At 36.6% G+C, this 15,767-nt stretch overlaps 3 protein-coding genes and 1 pseudogene across 4 annotated transcripts; 3 read left to right on the top strand and 1 right to left on the bottom strand.

Annotated features, from left to right (window-relative positions):
* The first annotated feature begins 731 nt into the window (after positions 1–731).
* Positions 732–3,015, top strand: LOC106296658 (basic leucine zipper 61-like). 2 transcript variants are annotated; one of them, XM_013732847.1, is made up of 4 exons: positions 732–1,487; positions 1,686–1,776; positions 1,876–2,002; positions 2,393–2,550. In XM_013732847.1, exons 1-4 carry the CDS (start codon positions 910–912, stop codon positions 2,494–2,496), a joined length of 900 nt encoding a protein of 299 aa, XP_013588301.1. In that variant the 5' UTR covers positions 732–909; the 3' UTR covers positions 2,497–2,550. The 2 variants fall into 2 exon arrangements, with proteins under 2 accessions (XP_013588301.1, XP_013588300.1); XM_013732846.1 differs by lacking the exon at positions 2,393–2,550 and adding an exon at positions 2,561–3,015 and having other exon boundaries at positions 734–1,487.
* A 7,012-nt stretch (positions 3,016–10,027) lies between these two features.
* LOC106300259 lies at positions 10,028–12,732 on the bottom strand. Its single transcript, XM_013736367.1, has 2 exons — positions 10,308–12,732; positions 10,028–10,236 (listed from the first exon to the last, which is right to left on the bottom strand). Exon 1 carries the CDS (start codon positions 12,654–12,656, stop codon positions 10,323–10,325), a length of 2,334 nt encoding a protein of 777 aa, XP_013591821.1. The 5' UTR covers positions 12,657–12,732; the 3' UTR covers positions 10,028–10,236; positions 10,308–10,322.
* A 447-nt stretch (positions 12,733–13,179) lies between these two features.
* Positions 13,180–14,418, top strand: LOC106298492 (PLASMODESMATA CALLOSE-BINDING PROTEIN 5). Its single transcript, XM_013734624.1, has 3 exons — positions 13,180–13,717; positions 13,807–13,834; positions 14,080–14,418. The coding sequence occupies exons 1-3, from the start codon at positions 13,378–13,380 to the stop codon at positions 14,222–14,224; spliced, it is 513 nt and encodes a 170-aa protein (XP_013590078.1). The 5' UTR covers positions 13,180–13,377; the 3' UTR covers positions 14,225–14,418.
* Positions 14,419–14,743: 325 nt separating this feature from the next.
* LOC106297721 overlaps positions 14,744–15,767 on the top strand; it is a 4,108-nt pseudogene continuing 3,084 nt past the window's right edge.

Here is a 15,767-nt window from a genome sequence, read left to right as displayed (position 1 = left end):
TCGAGAGTCGACAGAGAACAGTCGAGAGAGAAGAGAGAACCGTCGAATGTCGAGAGATCGGGAGAGAAGAGGAGATATCGAGAGAGAAGAGGAGAGATCGAGAGATCGGGAGAGAAGAGGAGCGATCGAGAGAGAAGAGGAAAATGTTTCTCGTTCCCAAATCGATTTTGCCCTACCTTTTTTTTCGGCCATTCGCGACACGGCACGTGTCTCCTTAGGACGCCACCGAAAAATTCTTAACTAAGGCCGTCCCAGTTTTAATTGCATGTTTTCCATTTAATTATAATCCTATTAATGCTAAGATATTCTAAGTGGGACGCCGATAATCATGGCCTTATATCTCTTATTTAAGAGACGTCTCTTAGTTTTTTTAGTTAAAAATTAAGAGACTGTATCTTATATTACGCTAAAAGATTTACTCTAAGAGACCTACAATAAACATGCTCTAAGAATGTTTCTAAAGGGTGATTATTATATTATACGTTTTTATAGATGTAAAGACTTTCAAATAATTAAGCAAATAAATTAAGAGAGGAGGGGTTCACTAAGAGCACGTGCTGCGTGCTGCTTGCTTCTCCATTTTTTCTTTTAAGACCTCAAAGCTTTCTTTTTACCAAACAGCTGTTCATAGCTGTCTGATCTCACTCTCTCCCCATGTGACCCCATTGAGAGATCGAGTCCATATATAAATTAATTTTAGTTTTTAGTTTTTTTTCTATTATAAAATTTATCTTATCTCATTCATACCTCCTCTCTCTCTATATCTCTTACTTCTGTTTTGTATAACTACTCTTTGTTATACACAGCCATTTTAGTTACTCTTGTTCGTTTCTCATTCCTCCTCTCTCTCATTCTTGAAATCCCATAAATAAAAAGTTATTTTTCGTGTGTGTGCCATTAAATCTCATAATGGCACAACTCCCTCCAAAGATCCCAACCATGACGACTACGACGCCGCATTGGCCTGACTTTTCCTCCCAAAAACTACCTTCCATTGCCGCAACAGCCGCCGCAACCGCGGGACAACAGAATCCTTCGTGGATGGACGAGTTTCTCGACTTCTCAACGACTCGTCGTGGGACACACCGTCGTTCAATAAGCGACTCCATCGCGTTCCTAGAAACTCCTTCCTCAGGCGTCGGAAGCCACCACTTCGACAGGTTCGACGATGAGCAGTTCATGTCCATGTTCAACGACGACGTACACCAAAACCACAATAACCAACACAACAACAATGTGGGTCCTACGCGTTCTTCTTCCAATACCTCCACGCCGTCCAGCGACGATGACAACAAAGAACCACTATCGGCCGATCATAATCGCATGGACACCACACCTATTCCCAGCAACGTCGCCGGTAACGATAATAACGAAACAGACGAGGTTCAAAGCCAGTGCAAGACGGAGCCACAAGATGGCCCGTCGTTAAATCAAGATTCCGGTGGAAGCTCCGGTAATCGGATTCACGATCCCAAAAGGGTAAAAAGGTAAGTTAATCACTTTCGGGTTAAATTACTATTTCAAGAAACAAAATTTAACCAAAGTCATGCATGCACGTAGAATTATAATATCTAACTCGTTCAACCTATATATATCTATATATATGTATATATATCATTTTCTTAATAAAGATAGTGTCACATCGATAACATGATTTATTTTGTCTTTACTGAAATTTTCTACAGAATTTTAGCAAATAGGCAATCAGCACAGAGATCAAGGGTGAGGAAACTGCAATACATATCAGAGCTTGAACGGAGCGTTACTTCATTGCAGGTAAATATTTACACCATCATTACATTTGTTAATGTATAATAATAGAATAAAAGAAAATATAATACTAATTAACTTCGAATTAAAATTTGTGGAATGAAGACGGAAGTTTCAGTGTTATCGCCACGAGTTGCGTTTTTGGATCACCAGCGACTGCTTCTCAACGTTGACAATAGCGCTATCAAGCAACGTATCGCCGCTTTAGCACAAGACAAAATTTTCAAAGACGGTAATTTTACTATTTTAACTTCCAATTTTCTATAATTACATGATTTTAACAAACAAAATAAAAAGTTAATATAGAGAAAATGTCAGGGAAATAATCACATTACAGAATATCTGTGTATCTTACTACTATTTTTGCCATTATTTTCACTCCATGTATTTAATTATCACTGACAATATATAGGCTCGATCAAATCATTATTCTTCAGCAATACGACTATACAAAGAAGTACTTGCGGCAATGCATGTTTCATAATTTACAAAATTACTTGATATATATATCATATATGTTCACATCATGAATAACTTTAGTAGACGTTGTTTCATTTCTTAATTCTGCGCGCGGGTTTGTATACGATCCTTACTAATTATTACTTCTATAATATGGGTTTAGCTACCAAGATCAAGATCACATGGTTGATAAATAATAGCCTGATTAATAAGCTAGAACAACTGTCCATGTGTGCCCATATGACACAAGTTAACAAAAACATGTGAGTACTCATTAAACATGTAGGTTTATTGATAATCGTAACAATGATTGTAAATTTAATAATTTCAGCTCACCAAGAAGCATTGAAGAGAGAAATAGAGAGACTTCGACAAGTATATCATCAACAGAGCCTCAAGAAAATGGAGAATAATGTCTCCGACCAATCTCCAGCCGATATCAAACCGTCCGTTGAGAAAGAGCAGCTCCTCAATGCCTAAAGCTGGTTCATTCATTAAGATCTTATATCTTTATGGTGAAATAATTCTTGACTAAAACCTCTTTGTGTCAAGAAGTTACTTCATCAAAGAAGAAGACATTTTTATTTAATCCAATCACAGTTTTTAAGTTGTGATGAATTTGCTTTGATGTATCTGATTTTTTTTTCTTATGGATTGGGAGGGGAATTGGGAATGATATGTAAAAAGAACTTAGCTGATTTGTTGTTTATTAATTCAATGTTTTGTCGAGTGTCTAATTAAGCATTGTGTACTAATTGATATTTTGTTTCGAATATTTTTTCATCAGTTTCTTGCCAAAGTTGGGGTAATCGAAAAGATTCTTTTTTTTGTGTCACATGGATGGATACAATTTTGATGTGTGCCAAAAATCCATATAATACAAGATATTAATATATACTTGGTTCTATTGACAGAAAGCACCCATAGTTTTAATATTTATATGAAGTGACTGAAAGCAATTTCACATTCCTTAAACTCACATACAAAATTATTTCATTATTCATAAAAAATAAAACAATCAAGTAATAACTATAATGATTTTGACAACAAAGAAAAACAAGTAAGAATGGTAGAATGTTACTTCCTTAGGGCTTGGAGGTGTAGATGATGTCATATAGAATCTAGATGGTAATACATTTATATATCTCATATACAATTTACAACACATGTTGCCCAAAAAAAATAGTTTACAAACACATAACGAATAGTATTAATGGCGAAAATTACAGAGAAAAAGGATATTGGTGAACCTTTTTTGTTTCAATCAAAACCTTTTGGAGGAATTAGGTCAAAGGGGTCAAATCTGAAAATGTGGGGTGGAAAAAGGAAAAAAAGAAAAGGAAGAACGTGGAGACATCTGAGGCTAAGCTGTAGGTTCACGTGCTATGTTCCTTGGGCTGGACCACGATGGTGTCGCTACTTGATTGGCTTTGTTTCCCACTGTTTTTTTGTTAACAACGATAAATAATGTTTGATTAGTACAATCTATCTTTGAAGTAATTTCCAATATAGAATGAGACGGTCAAAGTTAAAACGGAGGAAAAAATAAAGTTACAGATAAAGCTCCAAAGATATGAAGATTAATTTAATAGTGTTATAATAAGAATTTTTTTTTTGAACTATTTTGATGCACTAAACTTAAATGTAACAGATATGGTTTTGAGGCCAAAAAGAGTTTAACAAATTTGCTGAGCACAAAAAAAAGATTACAATAACCAGGAGCCTTAATTCACATTAGGCTAGTGATAGAAATGAGATAAAAGCGTCATAGGATATAATAAGATAAATTGAAGAGGATAAGTTTAGAAAGACAGAGGCTAGTGACTTGGTGGTGTTGTGATGGGATATGTATGAAGATATTGTCAGTTTTCAATGTTTGAACTTATATGTCAGTGCCAATACCAAGGTCTCCCTCTCGTTGGGTCTTCTTAATTATTTTACTCAAGTCAATCCTCTCACTGAGTCTGAAATACATATTTATAGTTTCATGCAATGTTTTTAAATCCGACCGGAACACTGAACCGAACTATTTACCGGATCGCTGGATCACTGGATCGACCGCGGGTTAATAAATGAATTAATTTTACTATATAATAATATATTAGTTATGAAAATAAATATATAAAAACTAAAGTTTAATATTTTCTAAATGTTTTTTAAAACATAAAATAATAGTTTGGATATGTATATATTTTATGTTTAAAAAGTATTTAGAAAATACTTAACTTTAGTTTTTATATTTTTATTTTTATTTGACATATAAAATATCAAAAAAATAGTTTAGACTATTTAAATTATTTTATAACAAAGTAAGAGTTATGACATTTAAAAAAAAATCAAATATAAAATTCATAAATATTTAAATGCCTAATGTGAATAATAAATTAAACATCAAATTCAAAATAAGCCAAAAGTAAAAGATCGCTGTAGTAAATTATCAATAACAGAAATAAACTAACACCAAATCACATCAACTAATTTTGGTTCTCTCTACCATCGTTCACTTCATTTTCTCCTGGTGGCATAGTGAAATCTTCATCAAAATCTAAAAATCACAAATATAAAACTGAAAAGGAAAAAACCTAACTTTTTTTTTGTCAGCACTTAACTTTTTAATTGGAAACTTAGAATATAAAGCATCATCTAAAAACTAAAAAAATAGTAAAAGTTGTTAATTGGTTAAACCGGTATCAGGTTTCAGAATTTAGTGGGTTTTTGCGGGTTTCTAAATATTGGGTTTTGTGAAAAACCCAAATCGGATTTTTTTTGGGTCGGGTTTACCGGTTCAACCGCGGGTCCAGATCGGGTAAAAACACTGCTTTTATGTGTGTTTAATCTTTATATTACAAAGAGAAGTAAATTAGCCGTATCTCTATATTACAAAGAGATGTAAATTAACATTTTTCGGTTATCTTCTTTTCATTGTTCATTTGTTAAGAGAAATTTTAATGATATATCATCTCCACTTTCAACATGAAAATCTTACAATACTAAAAGGGCGATATCGTGAGCCCAGAAGATGTCCACCTCAGCAAATTAAATTAACCAATCAGAAGAAGAATTTTTAGTCAAGTCGCTGTTGTGGACGTCTCTGTTCGTATCCTTTGCCGTCTAAAAAATCAACGCAATCCTAAAACCCGAATCGCCAGCATAACGTATTCCTCCATTAGTTACATTTACGAACAAAAAAACCATTCATCTCCCCCAATCTCCATGTATATATAGTCCCACCGATCCCAGACTTAATCTAATGCATCAAGAAGGCGATTACCAACCCAAAATTACCAGAGAAATCCACCACCAAAGCACCGTTCAAATCCCTGATGAAGGCTCCCGCGAAATCAGTTGCACGGTTGATTTAAGCAACACCGGTTCCACCTCTTCCATGGATGCTAAGAAGGCTATTTCCACCTCCAAGTGAGATCTATGTAAAGAAATATCAAAACCACTAAAATGTTTTTTTTTTGTTTTCTCAATAACTCCATTCATCTATTTGATTAGTAATTCATTCATTTCCCTTATCCATCACACGATCTGAACATGCAGCATCTTATCACAACGAATGGTAAATGAAACACCGACCGGTGCAGAGGAATAATTAAGCAAAATAGATATGCTCTGGCATTTCATACAGGTATAAGTCACACTGATATTGTAGAGGCTAAGTGTTGGAATTTTTTTTGTTAATCGCTAACTTTTAAAAACATTTTTTTTGTTCGTTACTTTTTGTTGATGTGCCTCTGATGTTGGATTTTACTATCAACACTTGCAGTTAATAACAGTAGCTAAGTTGAGACAGTAGCTGTCGGAACAACAAGCCACTTCGCCGAGCAAGACAGCAAGCATCCACGGCTGATGGTATTTCATGGGACATGGAGGAAGATGCTATTGAGGAAGGAGAGGTAATAATTGTTGTTGTATCTGTTAGTGTTACAAACTTAATCATCAAATCAATCTTTCTGAATTCTGATTTAGTCTTCTCTTCAATTGTCTAAACATGAAGAAGGATGTTGAAGAAATCGTGTAGCAAACGTATACAGGAGAACTCTCACCAAAGCAAGAAAAAACTTTTGAGGAGATATTGAAACTGCTGGATAAAGGTTAGTTTTTCTTCATTCCAAATGTTTTACTCCTTAGCTTGTGTAGTTTGTAGATTGTTCCTACTCTTCTTCACTCATAAATACAATTTCAGATATTTTATTAGTTGATAGTGTACTCCAACTTCACCTCATTTTATATGGATTTAACTTCTACGTAGATTGGTCATATGAAGAAAGCAATTGCTCATATATGTCTAATGAGCGGAGAGCAACAAACGCAGCTCACATATTGAGCGGAGAATCGCCAAGGTAACATTTAATGTTTTTTTTTTTGAAGTAGTAGCTTGGTCCATATGACTCTTCGATTTTTATTACAGAATCTTTTGTTTGGCCTCCAGTCTCTTTTAAGCATGACTGGCTTATTATATCTGATTCTAAAACTTTCCATTTCAAGAATATATACGATAGCTTCTTGAAGAACTTGCGACCTTGCATTCGAGAAAGTTTGGATGGGAAATCATGGAGAGAACCTAACGGTAAGAAGAAATGATTTGTAGAAGACGAGGAAGATTTCACAAGGTATTTGAAGTGTTCAACATCTATATTTACATCTTCATGTAAAAGTTTAGCTTGGGTTTGTTGTTTCTGACAAGTTTGGGAAAACGTGTGGTCTAATTTTTGCTTCGACTTACACCTTATATATTTTGGTACTGCATGCCCAGTGATCCATGCTTGGTTGCTAAACATATATTTCATCGTCTTTGTAGGGAATGAGTTACCGAAATTTATGAGGTAAGATACAAAGAGCTTTTCTCTTAACTTCTTTCCCCCCCCCCCCCCCCCCACCTCTCCAAATGCAACATGGGTATATAATCTTAATACATATGCGTCGAATCTTATAGATATATTCCTTCAAAATACATTTTATTTTATTTATTCCTTTGACACTTAGGTAAAACATCAAGTTCCTTCAAAAGAGTTGAAGCTTCACTTTTTCTATGCTCAGAACCCTTACTTGAAAAACACTGTGGTGAATAAGACAAATCACATGATTGAAGAAGATGATTCAATCCTCGAAAAGGCCATTGGGTGATCTTTTTCTTTTTTCATGTATTTGCCATTTTTTCCTTAAGAAAAATGTTTTTCTGATCCTTAACTATTGTACAGGACGGAGATTGAGTGGTGTTCTATAGAATGTTTGGATCAGAAGATCCTAAAAATAAGCCAAAGAAGGGATCCAAAATCACAAACTAACAAATCCCATCACTAAGACTGGGGAGTTTCTTCAATTATTTCAGACCACCTCAAGTTCCCGATGACGAGTAGGATCCTGATGTAGACATGGTATGGCCTTACCCAAGAGCAGTTTTACCAAGGGCAAATGGAGCACGACTATGATATCCGGTTTGTACCTTTGTATGTTATCTTTAGTTCTCTTTGCATGTTACCTTAGTTTCAGGATCTGAGTATGTGCACTGTTTATCACATAGATCAACCCATTAAATAAAAAAATCATCTTCCATGTGTCTAGTGGTTCATAGGTGAGGTTGTTGCCGCAAACGACCTTGAGATGGATAACGTACAATGATGATAATGAGGACGATATCAACGAAGAAGAGCATATAAAAAAATTCAAATTAATATGTTAAGGAAAATAAAGCAAAAACACCCCAAGAAGGGGAAATAAAAGTGAAAGCATCAAAGTTTTTGCCTCTGTCATTTGTTCTTTAAGAGACAAAATACACAAAAAATAAACTAATAAATTGCTTTTTCTTCTCTTAGAAAGCATGAAAATCAAGAAACGGGTTGTGGTCGTTCTCATAGAATGGTTTTAACACTAAAGGAGTAAAGTGAATTTTGCATGGAAAGATAATTACCATACCAACTACTGCAGTGGGGTACATAAATTTGGATGAACGCACATGACTAGGATCAAAGATATTGACGTACAAGAACATGGCACTGTGTAACTGAGGTATGAATGTTGTTTTCAAGTTCCTCCAAATCATATATTGGGTTGGTCTGACTAAAATGAATGATGATTGATGATTGACAATAATAATTCCTGAAGAATGATTATGAAGTGGCATTCACATAATTACTATTGTTTTATAGTTTTGTATCAACTATCAATACCAAAGGTAATGTTCCGATACTTGAGGAAAAGCGTAAACCATTAGTTATTTTTACTGACAAACGTTAGATGTTTTACAACCAAAAAGGAAAAACTAAAAGCCAGTAGCAAAGAAGAAGAACGTTTATTTAACAAGTGATGATGGGACAATGCCAAGAAATAATAGCATAGTTTCCTCACTAAGTAAGCAAGAGTGAGGGATCTTATTTTCCCCCAAAGAAGCTTAACTTATTTAAGAAAAAAAAGAGAGTCAGGGTTTTGAGAGAAGGTCGTGTTTCTTAATTTGCAGTCATGGCCGTTATTCGGTGTGGTTTAGTTTGTGTCCTATTTTTCATTTGTATTATCTTCTCATGAACTATGCCCCATTTTGGAGGATAATACTTTTTTTTTAGTTTTGGTGATATTTCGACTCACTTATTCTCTATCAGAAGATAGTTCGATTTAGTATAAAAAAGTAACAGATTTAAATAATTGTTTGTTAAAGTCAGAAACAATGTTAATCAATTTCTTTTTGAAACAGAAAAAATTGGCTGCTTTTGTGGACATTCGAACCCGGGTTTGGCTTAGAAAGACTATAGTTTTCAGATTTCATTTACTTTATTTCTACCGAGATCTCATCAATGGCATTTAACAATTTTTCTAGAGATTATTTTTCTTCAGTCACTTATAAAACATTTTCAAAATGTATCATAAACCAAGATTGCGTAGCTGTAAACTTAGTTAGACCTTGAACTTAATTTATCAATTGAAATAGACCAAGTAAGAAGCCGACTAATATGTAGCTTTGTAGTTCCTCTTGAAGACGGAAGACCTATAAATGTGAACTCAATAATTCTAAAATAACAATGTTTAAATCATTTGTGAATTTAATTATTTTACACTAAAAATAATCAATAAAATAAAAAAATTGAACATTACTAAAGTTAAATAACTGTAAGTCCATTTTTGACCATTTTTTAAAACACTTTTTTTTAAACACAAACTTCATATTATATACAATTTCTAATGAACAACACAACAATTGTGAGTTTTAACCATTTTAAATTCATTGAAAAAGAACAACGAATAAATAAATAACTTGATTTTTCTATTAATTGGTATTTTATGATAGGTTCTAATGTACATTTACAAATATAAATTTAGAGTTATAAATTTAACTAAAATTATAGAAAAAACCCGGACGTAGCCCGGGACAGGCTCTAGTGATTTTAAAAGAGACAAAATCGATTTTAAAACGAAAAATTTAAAATTAATGAAATATTCAACCACTAGTTTTCAAAAAATGATACAATCTTATTTATAATTTAATTACATCATTAAAGTATGCTATAATTGGAGCTTTTTATAAAATATCTCCACCACATTTCTATATTTGACTTTGGATGTTTACATTCCACCACCTGTATTTCCTACTCTAAAATAAATATTGTTATATTATCTTCTAAATTTAGAATAGAAAATACCATTCATATACATTAAGGGGAATCCACTGAAGGTACTTCTTCATCTATTATATAGAAAAAATAAAAGAACATATCCAAGAATGAATCAATTAGAGCTGATATGTATACTACCGACCGGACGGACCATACACGCATTCCGAAATACCAGGAATCTGACAACGGATTTGAAGTTGTTTAACACTAGCTTAACAAGTCTCAAAGATGACTAAATGTTGATACAATATAGTGCTAATTAAGACTGGAACTGATCACAACCGTTGATTACATTTCCTAGAACGAGATTAAAGAGATTCAATCAACATCGTCTACATCATACAAAACGAAGCAAAATAATATCTGATCTTCAAAAGCTTCACTGATTTGCATAAACCTGCAAGAAAAGGAAAAAACAATAGTATAAAGTTAAACTGGACATTTGAGTAAAAGAGAGTAGTAAAATACCTTAACAGCATCTCATCATGTCTCTTCTGTAGCAGCAGCAGCAACAGCTTCAGAAGGCTCATCGTTCTTACTTTCCGAAAGTGTTTCTCTACAGATCTTCACTTCATTTTCAACCACGATCAATCTCTCGTTTAGCGACTCCACAGCATCCATTTGCTCTTGAAACACTTTAAACCATTCACTTCCAAACTCCTCGATCTGTCTCTCTATTCGAGCTCGTGTCATCCTGTCTTCCCCTTCTCGCTTCAATCTCAGCTTCTCAATTTCAGCAACGCTCAGAACTAAACCTCCAGAGCCCTTAACATCCTTGTAGACAGGTTTATCATCACGCAAAGGGCAACGCTTCCTGTGCTCAGCTGATGCCTTTTTGGTTTCTTTCAGAGCCTTCCTGTATCCTTCTAATACACTTGTCATCATCCGAAGCTCACTCTCAAGCCTATAGATCATTAAATCTTTTCTCTGTTGCTCCTCATACTTGCTTCTTTCAAGATCATGAATCATTTCATCTTTCCTTTGCAGCTCGCTCATCAGATACTCCTGGTTCATCGCAGATTGCGCACGCTCCCGATCCTTTTGAGCACATGACATCCTAGCTTTCTCAGCCCACAGCAGAATCTGATCCACGCATACCTCAACTGGTTGCGGCTTTTCATTCCAAGACGGCTCTTCAGTCCTCATCCTCTTACCGTCAGGGTTGTGATAGGACATATCATTCTCATGATCAATCTGCCTCTTGTTGTTGGTGTTACTACCTGAGCCCATAGCCATATGCATGTCAACCCTAGAAGCAAGGAAATGACCACCGGTTGAGTTGCCGTGCATCTGTAACCCAGAGGAAAAACGTAAGGGAGATACATCTCCTAACATGCCATCTCCATGAAGGGGGTCTCCATTTGGAAAAAAGGGAAACCCTCCTTCATTCCTTTCTTTATCTTCCTCCGTTTCCTCTTCCTCAAGATCTTCAATCTGTTCGTCTTCTCCCATTTCCATGGGCCCTTCTATGTTGTTCTCTTCGTCTCCTTCTGTAGCGATACTAAGATCGCAGTGGCGAAGGAAATGGGAAGTACCAGCATGAGAGTCTTCATTCCACGACCACTTTTCAACCTCTTCCTTCTTATCTTCCTCAACATCCATTGGCTGTTCCTCAACAGGGCCTTGCTCCTGCTCCTCAGCGACCATTTCAGACACAGTCTCTTGCCCGAGATTCAGTTCAATCATATGTTCTTCCACATAAGTTTCTTCTTCCTTTAATTCAGTGGCATCAGTGGCACAATTATCTCTTCCTGAATCTGCAGCACCAACATCTTCCTCCTCCTTAACCTCCAAACAATCTTCCTTTGGAGACTTCACCATAACATCAACCTCCTTAACATCAGCATCCTCCTCCTTAACATCCAAACAATCTTCCTTTGGAGACTTTACCATAACATCAACCTCCTTAACATCATCATCCTCATCATCATTAGATTCTTCCCTAAGTAAATCTTCTTTCTGGCTTCTGATCAACAGCTGCAGATGAGAAGCAAAGAAACAATCACCGAGCTCAGGACCAGCTTTCAGTTCTTTCTCAACCATGAACCAGAGCAATGCAGCCCAATCAAGCTTCTCCAACTTCTTCTCCTTTACATCCCTTCCCCATTCAACCACCTCTACAGGCATAATCCACATATCATCAGTATGCAGTAGCACCCAAGTCTCCAGAATCTCATCTACAAACTTAGCTGACTCATCCCTCTCCAAAACCTCCCTCTCCTCCTCAGCAACCACAATGTCTTTCTTCTTAGGCAGCTTCAAAGCTCGAGCCAAATCAGCACGGGTCACGTTAACCCTAGAGCCATTCACATAGCTACACCTGCTCTCAGGACTATAATAAGCAACAAGGTTCGCAACCAGATCCTGACGGATGTTTTGGTCGAACTCCAAGTGAAGAAACTCCCAGATCCCTAACGTCTTCAACAGCTTCTCGTGGCGAGAGAAGTCTAGGGCTTTAGCCGGGGCGAAAGGAATGGGCTTTAGGGTTTTCAAGAGTATCTCAAGCTTCTCCCTTGACTTCTCTTGCTGCTTACGTTTCTTGAGAAACCCTTTCTTCTTCTTCGGCCCACCTCCGCGGCGGTAATTAGAGGAGGTTACGGCTTGTGCTGCGTCAGTTTCGTCCTCTTCGATCGATGGATCTGGTTGCTGATCTATGGCGTCGGAGGCCTCGAGATCTCTCTGCGTTGATTCGAGATTTAGGGTTTCACTTCCTTGCTCTACGGTGGGTTTCTGGGTTTGAATAGGGTTCGGGGGAAGAGTTTCTGGGTCTGTAGCTGGATCTCGAGAGGAATCGGTGGGATCTGACGGTGAAGCCATGGCTGTGTTTTTTTTTTTCTCCGGGGAAGATACAAATGAGTTCTCTCTTTCTCGGTCGCGACGATTAAGCTTCAAAGTCTTTCACGATGAACCTAACCAATCACGAAAGGACACGTCATCAATCCGAGCGAACTTGCATTATTGGAAGCTGGAGAGTCCAGCTCCTTATGTGGGGCCCATTACATTCCTTTACCTCTTTTAATGGGCCGAAATCTAAAATCCAAAAATTACATAATACACCCATAGTTTTCTATCTTTCACGAGAAAATCCCAAATGTGTTCTCTCGATTACTCTGTCCTGTTTTTTCCTTAGGAAAAGCTACATCACAAAAAAATATTCGTTTTTAGACGACTGTGAAGCCAGGTCGTTTTTTTAACTAAAGCCAATAACAAAAAGACACATCAGTAATCCGAGTATAAAATTGCATTCCTCACATCTTTCTAATGGGCCGAAAGTTCTAACAAAAGCCCAAATCATCAATCGCTAGAATCCAAAAACTGCATAATACACCCTGATATTTTCGCTCTCAGGAAAAAGTCCGAAATAGTCTCTCTCTCATTGCGTCGTCACTGTTAGATCTTCCAGCTTCCTGAAACCTTTAACGGTAACTTTCTGGCGAATCAGCGACTTTAAAACTCTCTTTACCTTCTTCGTAACGCTTCTTTAGCTTCATCTTCATCTTCATCCCACTCTCTTCTCTCTCTCTCTGCTGAAACGATTATGACTCTCCCTCACCTCCATCTCTCTCTCCTCGCCGCGACGGCGATTATGTTAGTGGCGATTGCGGATGCGCAGGCCGGGGGACAAGTGCTTCAAGCGGAGCTTTGGTGCGTCGCGAAGAACAACGCGGAAGATTCGTCGCTACAGACGGCGATCGATTGGGCATGTGGACAAGGAGGCGCGGACTGTAGTCCGATCCAGCAGGGTAGAGCTTGCAACGACCCGACGGATATCCAGAAGATGGCGTCGTATGTGTTCAACAACTACTACTTGAAGAACGGACTCGCCGACGATGCTTGCAATTTCAACAACAACGCTGCTCTCACTTCCATCAATCCCAGTAAAGTCTTTTTTTTTTTTTTACATTTATTCAAAGTTGTTACCTTTCTTGGAGCTTGTTGAATTCATTTCTTATGTGTGTGTTTTCAGGTCAAGGAACTTGCAGATACCCTTCGAGGTATGCCGTTTTGAGTGATGTTTTCAAACTGCTTTTGATTAGATTATGATTCGATATGGAGTTTTGAGTGATTGTTTGGTGTTCGAATTCTTAAAAGTTTCCTTTTTTTATGCTCAGCAGTTTCCTTATAAAGAACAAATCTTTGGTTGGTTTTACTTGTGGGATTTTTTTATGCTGCTTTGTGATTCACATTTATATCTTGTTTCATTTGTTCTGTATACTTATTAAATATCATGGATGTGCAGTAAGAGAGTGAGCAATGGTCGAGTCGCGGATGATACTTCAATGGGTTCAGGACAAGCAGATATGAGCCGTGGCAGACGGGTTTCCACCACTTGGATCTTGTTGGCCTTCACCATATTGATGGTGACATGGATAATTCATCTCTAGGCCACTTGCACATTGCTCCTTCTTGATGATGAGGAGGATGCTATTTTGATCTCTCCCAATATACCTATAATGATAGGTCCTAATATCTAATTTTCTGCCATCTTTTGGTTTTGTTGTCCTCCCTATTCAATCCCACTTGGACTGTGTGTGTTTCAACATGTTTTTGAGTTGTAATGTGTATTGATATTTCTCTTTGTCAACGAATATATAATGCTATCAACCAAAATTAGCTTTTTGATATGAAATCGTGAAATACAAAGATTAATTAGAGGACCTATCAATCATGCAAAGAAGAAAGAAAGATATAGCACCGACATTCCATTCCACCAATAAACACTTGAAAAAAAGCAAAGAAAGTTGAATGTTTTTTCCCTTGTGTTCAATCGAGATTGTTCTAATCTACATATCATTGACTAAATAGATGTCAAACGAGTACAAACCAAAATTATAACGGGCTTGTAGTCTTTCTGCAACAGTATCAACTGCTAACAAGCACAGCACAACGCTCACACCTAACTATGTGTCCTTCGTACTCTTATTGACGTATTCTATGTGATTCACATCATTTTTCATTTTATAAATGAGCTCGTTGCTCCTCGTGTTCTCCAGCGTCATTAAGAGGCGAGAGTTAGTTGTGCATTCTAAGGCTATAAGGAAGAGACTTTTCTTTTTCTACTTCAGTGTTGACATTGTCTCTGTTCTCCCCATTCCCCAGGTGTGTTTGTTACTAGCTCTAGTTCTCAACAACATCAGACTCTGATTGATTAGAGATCTCGCAGGTGGTGGTTCTAACTCTCGTTTCAAGGAAGCAAATGACGTCAGTGGTGTCGAAGGAGATCTATCCGATTTTTAAAGAAGTGACAAGAGCTTCTGGTACAGTATCAGTGGGTTGGAGCTGCTTTAAACCTTTTCCTTTACTTGTTGCCAAGTCATGTAAGCAGCAAGAGATTCTTTATCCCTTATTCACAGTACTGCTTTAGCTTTGCTAGAACAATCTATGATCGATTTGTTGGGCAGGTTATTGGGGCTTTCTGGTACTTGAGTGCAATTGAAAAGAAAGACACATGTTGGCATGAAGCGTGTGCAAAGATATCCGGATGTAACTTAACAAATTACTTATGTGCACGAGGTGGTACTGGTGGAGACAACAGTCGTTTCCTGAACACTTCATGCCCATTAATCGATCCGGAGCAAATCATAAACTCCACAGTTTTTAACTTTGGTATGTACATTGATGCATTGAAATCTGGGGTGGTTGAGTCCAGGAATTTTCCAAGGAAGCTCTTGTACTGCTTTTGGTGGGGACTCCGAAATCTTAGGTTTGTTACACATAAACTCTCATAGCTTCTAACAATTATTTATCAATGTTCAAGAAATTGTTAGGCAGTAATTATATGCTTTATAAGAGATTATTCATTCGACAGGCCCTATATATTTTTTAAGAAATATGTTCTAGAAAAATTGTTTCCTTTAGATTTATGCGGTCCGACTTTTAGAACACTGCTATTTTAAGTATCGTGGTTTTTTTTTTTTTTTTTTTTTT

This window comes from Brassica oleracea, chromosome C6 (assembly GCF_000695525.1).
Source record: "Brassica oleracea var. oleracea cultivar TO1000 chromosome C6, BOL, whole genome shotgun sequence".
Taxonomy (NCBI): Eukaryota; Viridiplantae; Streptophyta; class Magnoliopsida; order Brassicales; family Brassicaceae; genus Brassica; species Brassica oleracea.
Note: the sequence above shows the minus strand (reverse complement) of the source record. Positions and strands in the feature narration are given on the sequence as shown.

What these genes read in the sequence shown, in the direction of transcription:
- LOC106300259 (XM_013736367.1), bottom strand. Translation starts at nt 12,656, where the DNA reads ATGGCTTCACCGTCAGATCCCACCGATTCCTCTCGAGATCCAGCTACA.
- LOC106298492 (XM_013734624.1), top strand. Translation starts at nt 13,378, where the DNA reads ATGACTCTCCCTCACCTCCATCTCTCTCTCCTCGCCGCGACGGCGATT. An exon ending in TCTCACTTCCATCAATCCCA is followed by an intron (nt 13,718 to 13,806) that starts GTAAAGTCTTTT and finishes GTGTGTTTTCAG; the next exon opens with GTCAAGGAACTTGCAGATAC. An exon ending in ACTTGCAGATACCCTTCGAG is followed by an intron (nt 13,835 to 14,079) that starts GTATGCCGTTTT and finishes ATGGATGTGCAG; the next exon opens with TAAGAGAGTGAGCAATGGTC.
- LOC106296658 (XM_013732846.1), top strand. Translation starts at nt 910, where the DNA reads ATGGCACAACTCCCTCCAAAGATCCCAACCATGACGACTACGACGCCG. An exon ending in GATCCCAAAAGGGTAAAAAG is followed by an intron (nt 1,488 to 1,685) that starts GTAAGTTAATCA and finishes AATTTTCTACAG; the next exon opens with AATTTTAGCAAATAGGCAAT. An exon ending in AGACAAAATTTTCAAAGACG is followed by an intron (nt 2,003 to 2,560) that starts GTAATTTTACTA and finishes TAATAATTTCAG; the next exon opens with CTCACCAAGAAGCATTGAAG.